Below are 12,615 nucleotides of genomic sequence, written 5' to 3' on the forward strand. Positions count from 1 at the left end.
GTGGCTCAGCCGCCTTTGGCCCAGGGCGTGATCCTGGAGACCCAGGATCGAGTCCCACGTCGGGCTCCCTGCACGGAGCCTGCTCCTCCCTCTGCCTGTGTCTCTGCCTCTCTGTCTCTCCGTGTCTCTGATGAATAAAAATAAATAAATAAATAAATAAATAAATAAATAAATAAATAAATAAATAAGAAACAGTAATTTCCTAGAAAGGGAATTGCTGGGCCAAAAGATGAGTATCTGACGTATCAGTGGTTGGTACCAACGTGGTTATTTTCTGAGTAACAGTTGTGTTATTGTCAGTGTTACAGATGCTGTAGTCTTCACTCCTTTCCCAGCAAGTCATTTTATTGCTGCCATGGGCGTCTGCAGTTTAAATGGTGTGTTAAAAATGTTGCATGCTTTTATTTGGTGTAATTGTCAATGTCTTTTAACTTCTGGTATTTATTTATTTATTTTTCTTTAAAAGGCCATGGACAAGCCTGGCTGTTATGTCCCATTTTAGATGCCTGAGCAAGGTGTATCTGGCAGTTATTACTGCGGGGAAGGAAAGATGGGTGTAATATGAGAAGGCATGAAGTTGGGCAGGTCCCTGCTGCATGCTTGTCATGTCTCTGAGTTGCGATCCTCCTTAACTGTGAGGTCTGTAACTGTGCCTCTCTTTGTGGTTGGCCCAGGAGACTTCTACATCATAGTGTTATCTTTCTGGTTTTCGGTTTACCTTTCATAATTCATTTTGAAATAGCAAAATAAGAAAAGCTTGTACTTTGAAACTGTTTTTAACTTGTTAACTGGAAACCCGCGTGGAGAAAAATAGTTATTAGATCAATAATTAGTGAAAACTCACCTTCATTTGGGTTCTGCGTTGGATTATGTAGGTCACAGAGCCTGAGGCGGTGGGAGGGGCCTCGGTGTCACAGGTGTGGAGCCGTCGGATGCAGTGAGTGTGCTCTATGTGATTTCCTGTCTTTACCCCAACTGTAATTAGAATAGTACGTAATAGACTGTGGCCCGGCGTGATCACATATCACTGTGCATCAGCCACACACCTGGGTGTACATAAACAGAGCCGAACAACTTGAACATTGGTGGTGTTCTTTATTTCATGCCTTGAGGATTAAATTTTTTGAATACAAGATGGAGACTGAAAGTGAGAGTAGCACTTCGGGAGATGATAGTGTCTTTTGGTTGGATTCTGAAGTTATAACCGAGATGACTGGCAGTGAAGAGGGAGAGAGGGAAGATGACTTCAGGTAATTATGGAATTCACCCTTCTCTCTCTCTCACTTTTGTTCCTCTGTCCACTCTCTCCACCCCTGCACCCGTTTCTGATCCTTCCAGTTTTAATCTCTTCTCTGGTGAGACTATCTTTTTTTTTCTCTGGGGAACGTTTTGGAGCTGAAAAGAACAGGTTTCTAGTTGCACGTAGCGCTCTTCATTCCACAACATGCCCTGAGCTTATAAAATGCATTTTAAATGACTTGTTAGAACACCAGGAAGAGAAGGTGTTAGACAGGTTTTGTAGTAGCATTTCAGGAATTTCAAGTAGAGACTCATAATGAATGAAGTACCACTCCTTCCTGTATCTGATTTGTACCCAATAGATTTGATCTGAATTTGAATATAATAGGTTTTTCTTCCTCTTTTTTAGAATGTTTATATGTATCTGTGCCCAGGTGCATGGATACTTCTGTTGCTTTGTTCATGTGTATGAAACATTTTGACCATAAGTACAAATTAATTATTTCATGGCTTTGATCCCTACTCTTGTCCCTGACCTTATGTCTTACTCCCCTTCCCCTCTTGGGAATCTTTCTTGGTTTTGAATTTCTAGTTGTAACTTCATAACTTCTTTTAGGGAATGCCTCCTAATTAAGCAGATCTTGAAGTTTGGTGGCATGGGTGAAGAAACAGGTCTTTGTGAGTGCCATTGGTTTATTCTGTTTTAAACTTTAGAAGGCTTTTTTTTTTTTTTTCCAAACAGGTTAGCAAATTCATTCTTTTGGAGTTATTAAATCATGAAGAAGTTTGTTCTCTATATTATCACTGCCACCCACGTGAGCAATTAAACATCTTTTATAATTTTACCTGTGAGTGCTTGGGTAGGTGAACATACCATTATTTATATCAGATCTTGTCTTTATGTTTAATGTTCGAAAGAGTCTCTCTCAAGTTAAAGAATTTCTTTATCCACAGATCTGATTTTTAATATCTAGGATAGGGGAGCCTGGGTGGCTCAGTCTGTTGACTGTCCAGTTCTTGGTTTCAGATCAGCTTATGATCTCGGGGTTCTGAGACTGAGCCCCATGTTGGGTTGTGTGCACAGGGCAGAGTCAGCTTGAGATTCTCTCAGCCTCCCTCTGCCCCTCCTCCTGCTGCCTCACACACTCTCTCTCATAAATAAAATCTTAAAAAAACTAAAGGATAAATGGCAGAAAGGATTAAATATAAGGAAGTCTTGATAGCTCACATTAAATTTCCCACTCAGTGTTTAAAATGAATAAGTGTGTTTTAAATTTTGTAAAAAAGTTTAATGTTCAAAGTATGAAAATGGACTATTAGCATATGAAGTTCTTTTTTTGTATCAACTTTGTCATTCTTCCCATGATTTTATATGGCCTTTCCTATGTGAGTAAGCTACTTCTCTACCAAAATATGCTTTTTTATGTTCCATAAATTCTTTATAATATGGTCAGTGTCTCATGGACAGTTAGAAAAAAATAAAGCATGTATTTTGTTGGTATTAAAACTGTTTAACTTGGTATTAAAATTATAAAAGTTATTTTGGGGTATTAGTCAAAGGAAGAAATAATCCAGACTTTGTTGTTGTAATAGATTTGGTACTGTCATCCTTGATTTACTTGTTAGGCAACAGGAGCCTGTCTGGGTTTTTCTTCTGACTGTTAAATTTGAAAGCAAATCTTTCTTTTTTCTTCAAGACTATGTGATAGCATTTTCATCCTGAGAAACTGAACTCTAGGTTTGCATTGTTGCAAACACTAGAGTGGCAAATGCCATGACACACCACAGGGCATTGATCCTTTTTATAGTATTTCATATCTGAATATCATCATTGCTCTCCCACACCAAATATGCCTTTGAGATTTGATCTTTCTTTGTCAGTGCAACAAAGAGATCTGGGTAAGGCCATATTTCATGTAGTGTTTCTCCCCTATTCAGCGGTAAGACATGAGGAAATGTGGCAGCAGAGTGCTTTTATGACATTCGAAGCGGCGTTCCAGCTAAAATGCCTAACAGAAAAATGTGTGTGTGGGTGTCGAAGGTGAAGGGTTGTGGTAGGACAGTTGCAGCTGTAACCTTGGGAGAACTAAATAGTAGACTCAGTGTTTCACATGAGAAGTGTTTTAATAAAAGCAATTTAGTAATTAAGAAAATATACGGAAAACTCTTCATGTGTTTCTTTAAAATCTGTGCTAATACACATTAAACTGTGTTATTGTTTACATTCTAGTTAATTTTCATTTGCACACAATAGCATTGTGTCATTTGTGACACCGTGACTGAGAAAATCATACCCTACCTACGATGTAGGTTTGTGGTGCTTCTAGCTATCATCTGCCTCAGGAAGAAGTACTCACAGAGGGGCATTCATATTTGTCCATTAGCTTTTGGAATAACATTTATTTTTATTGGCTGGAGGAAAGGATACTTTTTCTTACATTCTAGCACTGTGGGAAGTTGCCCAATCTCCTTCATCGCAGTAGTTCAAACTTGTCTACCACTGACTCACAAATCTCTCATTTTCTGAGTTCTCATTTGTAGAGTAAAGCTATTACCTACCCATTATCACTGTTAAAATAGTTCTTCGACTAGAACATTTAGAGATTGCCATAATCCTTAGAGTAGAAGAGTCCTTAAGAATCATTAGAAGAGCCCTTCCGTCAGGAGGAATATGGTACAGAAGAGGAAAAGGAGAGGTGCTTTAAATATTTTAAGAAAGAAAAATTTAATTTTGGAGTTGTTATATGCAGCGTATTAAGCCAAATATGTTATGTGCAGTTTGTCACTTATCTGTCAATCCTATAAAGTTGGTAGTATTTTTCCTATTTTCCAGATGAGGAAATTGTCACTCAGAAAGGCACACATAGACCACGTTGTAAGTATATGGTAAAGCAAAATTTTGAACCGAGATGTAAATGAATTTGAAAGTGAAAGACTAGTGAAATATGTAACTGTTAAATCTTAGTTCTGAAATTCCTTTCTTAGGAAGGGATTTTGAGTAATGGTGATATATATACAACAAACATAAAAGTGAACTAGCACATACAATAATGTGATCTTTTAGATACCTAACAGTTATTACTAACTCGCAATCATGAAAGGTATTGGTTCTTTGGCATTTTAAGGTTAGAAATGTTTATTATATAATCTAGTTAATCTTTTCTAATATTATATTATATTAGACAGATACATAGCCTGGCAAATATGACATATTGTTTGAAACACAGAGATGATACAGTGCATAGTTGAACCACATCTTTAGAACTGTGCACGTTTAATTAATTAACTAATTAATTATTTTAGAGCATGAGCAGAGAATGGGGCAGAAGGAGAGAGAGAGAATCTCAAGCAGAGTCTGCAATGAGTGCAGAACCCGAAGTCGTATTCCTTCCCATGACCCCAGAAATCATGACCTGAGTCAAAACTAAGAGTCTGTTGCTCAACCGGCTGAGCCACCCAGGTGCCCCATAGAATCATGTGCTTTTAAAATCAATCTGTAGATGCCTTTACTTATATCTCCATCATAATAACATGATCTTAAGTGAGAAGAAAACTTCTAACTTTAATTAAACTAGATAACTTAGTGAGCATATATTAATTTTTTACAATGTCTTTATTGTTATATAGCAACATAAGCTTAATAATAGTTCGTGTACTTGATTGGTTGGTTGGTTGTTTTATTAATTTTCTGCCTTATTTGAAATGATACTGTGAGAAGATACTGCAGCAGCCTAAATAAGTAACCAATGGCTTGGAATATGGGATTATATTTCTTCTAGGTTCTTGCTTTTCTTGTAGATCTTATAATGCTTTATTTTGATTGGCTGAACTACTGTGGAAGCCTGTAAAGCTGTTTCATGACTCCCTGCTTTTAATAACATGACTGTTCTTTTGTTGTCTTCGTAAATTATTGATTTTGGGATTCCTCAGTGAGGGTTTTTTTTTTTTTTTTAATTTTTAAAGTAGGCTTCATGCCCTGTGTGGAGCCCAAGAGAGAGCTTGAACTCACAACCCTGAGATCAAGACCTGAGCTGAGATCAAGATTTGAATGCTTAACTGAGCCACCCAAGCACCCCTCCACCATCCCAGTCAGTTTTTATGAGCCTGGAAAGGTAGACAGGTAGCATTAACAATTAACCAATGACATATATACCAGTATCACAACCCAAGTCTATTTTATAGTCTGTGACTTTTTATAGGCATCTCAGCCTTAATAATCTGTTATGTATAATACCAAAAAAGATGTGTATGGTGCAAACAAAGATGATATTCTGTAACATTGGATTTATTATCTAGAATACAGGTTAGGTCTTAAAATATTCTTTCAACATAAAATATAATTTTCACTGAACACACTTTTATCGGTGTCACAAAGATAATAAATTTAATTGGGATCAGCAAAGTCTGATGTGAACATCACTTAATCTCAGAAAATTTTATGCGGTATTGAAGTGTAGCCTTTAGGCTGTCTTTATAATCTGTGAAATAAATCTGTCTTACCTATGAGGCATGCTGGTACAAGGCTTTCTTGGTATTTCAGTAATTAAACTCTTTGGGATGGAATCCAAGGTGAATGTTTCTTATATCTATCTGTGAGTTTTTTGATGTTCATGAAGGGCCTTAGAGAACAGTATAATACTATATGAAAGTTCCTGACCATTAGGTTGTTTATTTAAACATTTGAAAACCAGTTTTTCCATAACCTTTGTATTTAACTTAAATTTAAACTCCCTTAAACAGTCATTTCTATGTTCATACGTAGTAAATTAAAATTCCTGAAACCTATAAAGCTCTGTTTATAAATGTAAGATAGTCCCTTTAAAAAGAAAATCAAGTGACAGCCTAGCAAGATTAAAATCAGAACAAGCAAAACCATTCTAGATATTTAATTTTAGAACATCTGATATACTTTTATATACTGTTAATGATTAGCTTCCCTTTCCATGCTTACGTTGAGATATGTATTTTATTATTTGAAAATCAAAGAATTTCTTCCACTCAGATGTGAAGTTCTCTTTTCTCCTTCCTCTTAAGATGAGATCTTCAGAATACTTTTCCTTCTCTTTTTTCCTCAGTCCTCTTTGGATACTCGTAAATTTGCCATGCTCCTACCCCACCAGAAAGCCTCGGTTTTTACTAAGATGTTTTAATTTTTTCTATCATTCATTCGGATTTAGTGATGTATCATTGCTTAGTCCTTACTGTTGTTTCCTTTTTATCATCTTCCATCTTAACGTGTCTCTTCTGGTTCATTTGTTTCCTGGTAGATATTTTCTTGAGTACTTTGTTGACATAAGTTCTGTGAGCAATATAATCTGATTTCTCACATATGCTCATGCCATCTTTTCCCTTTTTCTTTCATAGGCAACTTGTACTTTCTGTCTGAATGCTTATAGCATTTTCTTTTTATCCTTAGTTTACATGTATTTTATCATCAGTTCTTCAGCTTGGAGCTCGGTGACTTTCAATCCCTAGATTCAGGTCTTCATGTTAGGACAGATTTTTTTTTATCGTTACCTATTATTTATTTAATTGTTGCCTCTCTTCTGTCTGCAGTAATTGTCTCCTTGTGGAACCTATTTATTGCATATCAGGTCTCCTTAATCTGTCCTTTTCTCATGATATGTTTCTCTTTACATTTTTATTTTCTGATTTGATGTATTTCTTATACTTGTTCTTTAGGCCACTAGTAAACTATTCTTTAGTCTTCCAAATTCAGTCTAAGTAGGGAAATAATTTTTAAGTGTTCTTTTTCATATTTAGATATGGCATATACACTGGTACATGTAAATAATACATTTCTGTTACTGTGTTCTTCAGCTTTGTGACTTCATTCAGTGTACATGTGCTATTTGTTCTGACTGAACAGAATTTGTGCTTTGAACTATTAAGCTAGAGATCTGTCCTTCTTTGCCTCCTTCCCTTAACTGTTCTCATTAGTAGTCCCATGATGCATATAGCTTCTTGTAGGTGCAAATACCCACATTAGGAGCCTTAGTCCTTCTAATTGATGGTTAAATTTCTTTACAGAGTAATTTTCCAGTTTTTATTAATTCCTTGGGGGCAAATACCTCTTTTGTTGTGGAGAGAAGTGGGAGTATAGCTTCCTTCAGCCTCTGTTTTTCTCCCGTGGCTTACCAGTCAGTATGATCCCACTTGCTTATTGTCCCTCCAGGAGTTTATCGAGATCTCTGGCCTATTGATTTCACCCATATCATTCTTTTAAGGATTTATTTTCTTTTACTTAGTTTTCAGAGATTTTTCAGAGACTTAGAGATCTCTTTCTTAACGTATATGCAGTCTTGGATTGGAAGTCTACTAGTACTTTGTCCTAGGGCTTTTGAGAGGAAACTTCTGAAGAGAGCATTCAGTGAGACAGAATCTTGGTGTCTGTAACCCAGTCTCGTGTGTCTCTGGAGATGTAAATAGCTTGTTTCAGTGTCTTCTTCAGGATGTCAAGTGGAAACTTCTGAGAGCAAACAGTCTGCCAAATCTGGAGTGACTGAGATGTGTTAATGGTGCTTCAATTTTCCTATCTGCAAAACAGCGCTAATAATAGTGTATCAGATAGTAACTACTTAGAAGATGTAATAGACAAAAAGGTGCCAATTTTAAGAACAACAAAAATAAAATACCCAGAAATAAGCTTAATAAGGAACTAAGACATATTTGAAGAAAATAGCAAGCATTAGTGAAGGACATAAAAGAAATTTGGAAGAAATGAAAAGATACTACACCTTGTTCATAACTGGGAATATTTAACATCATCCAGATGTCAGTTTATTATAAATTCATGTGATAATAAGAATGCTTTTTAAAAACCTAGACAATTAAATAACTTTGCTAAGGAACTTTGGGAAGATGAAAAGAAGCAAGGACTAATGAACCAGATATTATACTATGAAGTCTAAGTAATTAAAACCTTGTAGTGCTAATGCCTGAATAGAAGGCATAATGTGATAGAATGGAAAGTCTAAAATATACTCAAAAACACGGAAGATCCAGGTATGATGAAGATGGCTTCTCAAATACCAATAGGGGTAATGTGTGCTATTCAGTAAGTATTTTGGGGAAAACTCAATATGTATCAGTGGAAAATAGAAAAAATAGAAAAAATTGAAGGCCTACCTCATAGCAAGGATAAATTCCAAAATGATCAAAGATATAAGTGTATTAAATGAAATCATAAAAATTTTAAAAGAACACATGGGAAAATTAAAAAAATAATTGGGGGTTGAGAAGACTTTTAGAACTGTAATTTAAAACACAAAACCCATAAGGGAAAGAGTTATGAAATTCAGCTACATAAAATATAAAACATCTGCATTATAAAAATAAGCAAGGACAAATGACAACATGGGAAAATACTTGGAACCCATATTACAGATGAGGGACTAATTTCTTTAATACATAAAGAATTAAAAATCGATAAGAAAAGACTAACCCGGGACACCAGGGTGGCTCAGCAGTTGAGTGTCTGCCTTCTGCTCAGGGTGTGATCCTAGGATCTGGGGTCGAGTTCCATATCGGGCTCCCTGCAGGGGTCCTACTTCTCCCTCTGCCTGTGTCTCTGCCTCTCTCTGTCTCTCATGAATAAATAAGCAAAATCTTAAAAAAAAAGAAAAAAAAAAAAAGATATGCCTGAATGTAAGCAGTCCCTTAGGTAATACTTCTCAGGCAGTGTGTCACTTGAATTTCTCTGTGAAGTTTAACACAAGTATAATTTTTCATTAGCCACAAAGAAGATTCATACAAAGATAAAGTATGTGTCAGAGAGTTAAATACTTTTTTAAATGAAGGAGATGGTAAGGCTGGTTCCCACAATATGTGGAAAGTGATTTTTTTCCTCCTTTTGCTTGAAAATATGCAGGTACAAATCTGACATTTTACAGAAAGCTCTTGTAAATAAAGCATTAGATTCTTTAGGTTTTATTGGTTAGTAAAACACTGTCTTTTCTGTTATATATGAAACTATAATTAATCACGTTAAGGGTAAAATTTGTCCGTAATTTAAAAAGCATGGGGGATCCCTGGGTGGCGCAGCGGTTTAGCGCCTGCCTTTGGCCCAGGGCGTGATCCTGGAGACCCGGGATCAAATCCCACGTTGGGCTCCCGGTGCATGGAGCCTGCTTCTCCCTCTGCCTGTGTCTCTGCCTCTCTCTCTCTCTGTGACTATCATAAGTAAATAAAAATTAAAAAAAAAATAAAAAGCATGGAACAAAAGGATCAGTTAAATAAATAGATATTAAGTTTTTATGGAGTTGATTCAGTGTTATATGACACAAAATGTATATAATATAATTTCCAAATATTTTACAATGTGTACTATTTAACCAATAAACTTTTTATTTATATAACTTGGATATAATAAAATCCACAAATCATGAATGTATAGCTTGAAGAGTTTATATAAATGTTTATATCCATGTAAACACAACCCAATCAAGATATAAATTACTTTAGCATGCCACAAAACACTTGCCCCTCCTAGTCAATACATGTCCCAAAGGTAACCCTTATTCTGGCTTCTGTCACAGTAGATTTGTTTTGCCTGCCCTTGGATTATATGTAAGTAAAATTAAAAATATGTACTCTTCCCCTCCAGCTTTATAGAGCTATAATTGTCATGTAATATTGTTTAAGATATTCAACATGAAGATTTGATACACTTATTTATTGAGATTAGCATATACTTTGGTCTGGCTTCTGTTTCTCAACATTTACGATCATTTCTTGCAAATTGCAGCAATAATTCTTTTTCACTTCTGTGTAGTTTTATATGGAAAATAGTACAAATTACATACCTATTGTATTTCTCTTTTTCTCCCTTTATTAAATATATATCAGTATATATAAATTATTTGATATTTGCATTGACCTTACTTTGCTGAATTATTTTATTCTAATTGCTGAACACATTGTGTCATCTTCAAATGATGAGAATCCTTTTTCCCTTTTAAATTTTATATTAATTAATTATTTTTAAGTAGCTCTGTCATGGAGCCCAAAGCAAGGCTTAAACTCCCAACCCTAAGATCAAGAATCGAGCTGACACTAAGTCAGATGCTTAACCACTTGAGCCACCCAAGAGCCCTTCCCTTCTAATTTTTATACCTTTTATTTATTTTTCTTGTTTAAAAAAAAAACAAAAACTTAAGACATCAAGTAAAATGTTGTATAGAAGATATTCTTACCTTGTTCACGACCTTTTTGACCTTGCTTGTCATTAGGAAAGCATCAGTATTTCACCATTAACTTTGAAGTTATCTCCGTGTGTTTTTATAACCTTCATGTAACTATCTATATTTAGAAAAATTGTGAATACGTATTGTACCTATTAAAATGAGATAATTTTTTTATTCCTTTAATTATATGGTCAGTTATAGCGATTGACTTTAGAATGTGAAAACAGTTTGGATTTTGGGCTAAAACTGTGTATATCCTTTTTGTAAATCAATGGGTTTGTTACTTCTTTGTTTAGAAGTTGTGTAACTATGTTAATGATTTTGATATACAATTTTCTTTTCTGTTAATGCCTTTAATGGCTTTGTTATGAAGACTGTCCTGGCCTCATGGAACAGGTTGAAAAGGGGTCTTCCTTTTATTTCTATACTCTGAGGGTTATAATGTTGCTATTATTTATTCCTTGAATGTTTGAAAGAATTCCCCACTGAATCCATATGGACTTGGAGTTTTCGTATAGCCTCAGCTTCTTTAATAGCAAAGGACTATTGAAAAGTATTTGGTTTCTTTTTTCAGTTTTGGTAAGTTGTATTCTTCAGGGAATTTGTCCATTTCAATGAAATTCACAAATGTATTGGAATAAAGTTGTTTGTAATGTCCTCAGAATCTTTTTGTCTGTAGACTTTCTAGTGATAACTCTCTTTTCATTGTTTATATTTTGTGTTCTGTTTTTTTCTTGATGAACCTTGCTAGGTATTGTCCATTTTATTAATCTTTCAGAGTTGGTGTTTTATTTCACTTGTATTTTATTTAACAATTTTTTTTCTTCTTTCTACTTTCCTGGAATAATTTGCTATTCTTTTTCTAGATTTTTGTAGTGGAGGCTTAGAACATTTGGCTTTGACTTATCTTATTTCCAATAACTGGCATTTAGAGGTCTGAAGTTTGCTCTGTTTTAGTTGTATCCCACAGATTTTAATATGTTATATTTTTATTATCATTCAGATAAAAATATTTTCTCATTTTCATTGTGATTTCATGTATTTGATTCATGAATTCAGAATTGTGTTTTGTAATTTCCATACATTTGGGAGATAATTGACTTTTAGTATGATTCGGTACTGGTTACAAAACACTTCATTTATGGTTTAAATTCTTTATATTTGCTGAGACCTGCTTCATTGTCTAGATTAAAGTCTCTTGGTAAATGTTTAATACGCTGTTGAAAAGAATATATATTCTGCAGTTGTTAGGTTTAGTGTTGTAGTTCAGGTTGAAAGGTGGGTTGTTCAGATCTCCTATATACTTATTTTTTGTCTGCTTATTCTATGAGTCACTGAGAAATATTTGTTAAAATCTGAAACTGTAACTGTGGATTTATTTACTTTTTAGTTCTTTTAAGTTTTGCTTTATGTATTGAGAAGCTAAGTTATTTATTGCATATAGATTTTGCTTATTATATCACGCTTACTTAACACTTTTATCATGAAATATTCCTCTTTAACTATTTTAATTAGAATTTTTAGTCCAGATGCATTGTCAGTGAGCAGTAATGTTTTGAAAGGAATCTCAATAGTAGGTCTCAATAATGGGCTTAAAATATTCGGTAAACCATGTTGTAAAGAGGTGTGCTGTCTTCCAGGTTTTGTTGTTTCATTTATAGAGCACAGGCAGATTAGATTTAGTATAATTCTTAAGGGTTTTAGCATTTTCAGAATGGCAAATAAACATTGGCTTCAACTTAAAGTCACCAACTGCGTTAGCTCCTAATAAGAGCCAGCCTGTCCTTTGAAGCTTTGAAGCCAAGGACTGACATCTCCTCTCTAGCTGCAAAAGTCCTAGGTGGCATCTTCTTCCAATTTAAGGCTGTGTTGTCTACATTGAAAATCTGTTTTTAGTGTAGCCACTTTCATTAATTATCCTAGCTACATCTGCTGGATAACTTCCTATAGCTTCTGCATCAGCACTTACTGCTTCACCTTGCACTGTTATGGAGATGGCTTCTTTTCTTAAACTTCATGAATTGGCTTCTGCTAGTTTCAAAGTCTTCTGTAGCTTCCTCATTTCTCTCAGACTTCACAGAATTGAAGAGAGTCAGGACTTTGTTCTGGATTAGGCTTTGGCTTTAAGGGAATGTTGTGGCTGTCTTGATCTTCTGTCCAGACCACTAAAATTTTCTCCAGATTAGTGATA

The 12,615-nt window shown here is 34.9% G+C and overlaps 1 protein-coding gene across 4 annotated transcripts in view; it reads left to right on the forward strand.

Moving 5' to 3' along the window:
* Positions 1–12,615, forward strand: part of ARHGAP32 (Rho GTPase activating protein 32) — a 291,250-nt gene that overhangs the window by 94,733 nt on the left and 183,902 nt on the right. The window contains exon 1 of one of the 4 annotated variants that reach the window (XM_038535653.1): positions 1,058–1,250. The exons of 2 other annotated variants lie outside the window; for them this stretch is intronic. In XM_038535653.1, the coding sequence (XP_038391581.1) occupies positions 1,135–1,250 (116 nt within the window). In that variant the 5' untranslated portion in view covers positions 1,058–1,134. Of the gene's footprint in view, positions 1–1,057; positions 1,251–12,615 lie in introns of those variants that run through there. One more of the 4 variants, XM_038535654.1, reaches the window with a different exon arrangement.

The sequence above is a fragment of the Canis lupus genome, chromosome 5 (genome assembly GCF_011100685.1).
Source record: "Canis lupus familiaris isolate Mischka breed German Shepherd chromosome 5, alternate assembly UU_Cfam_GSD_1.0, whole genome shotgun sequence".
In the NCBI taxonomy this organism is placed as follows: Eukaryota; Metazoa; Chordata; class Mammalia; order Carnivora; family Canidae; genus Canis; species Canis lupus.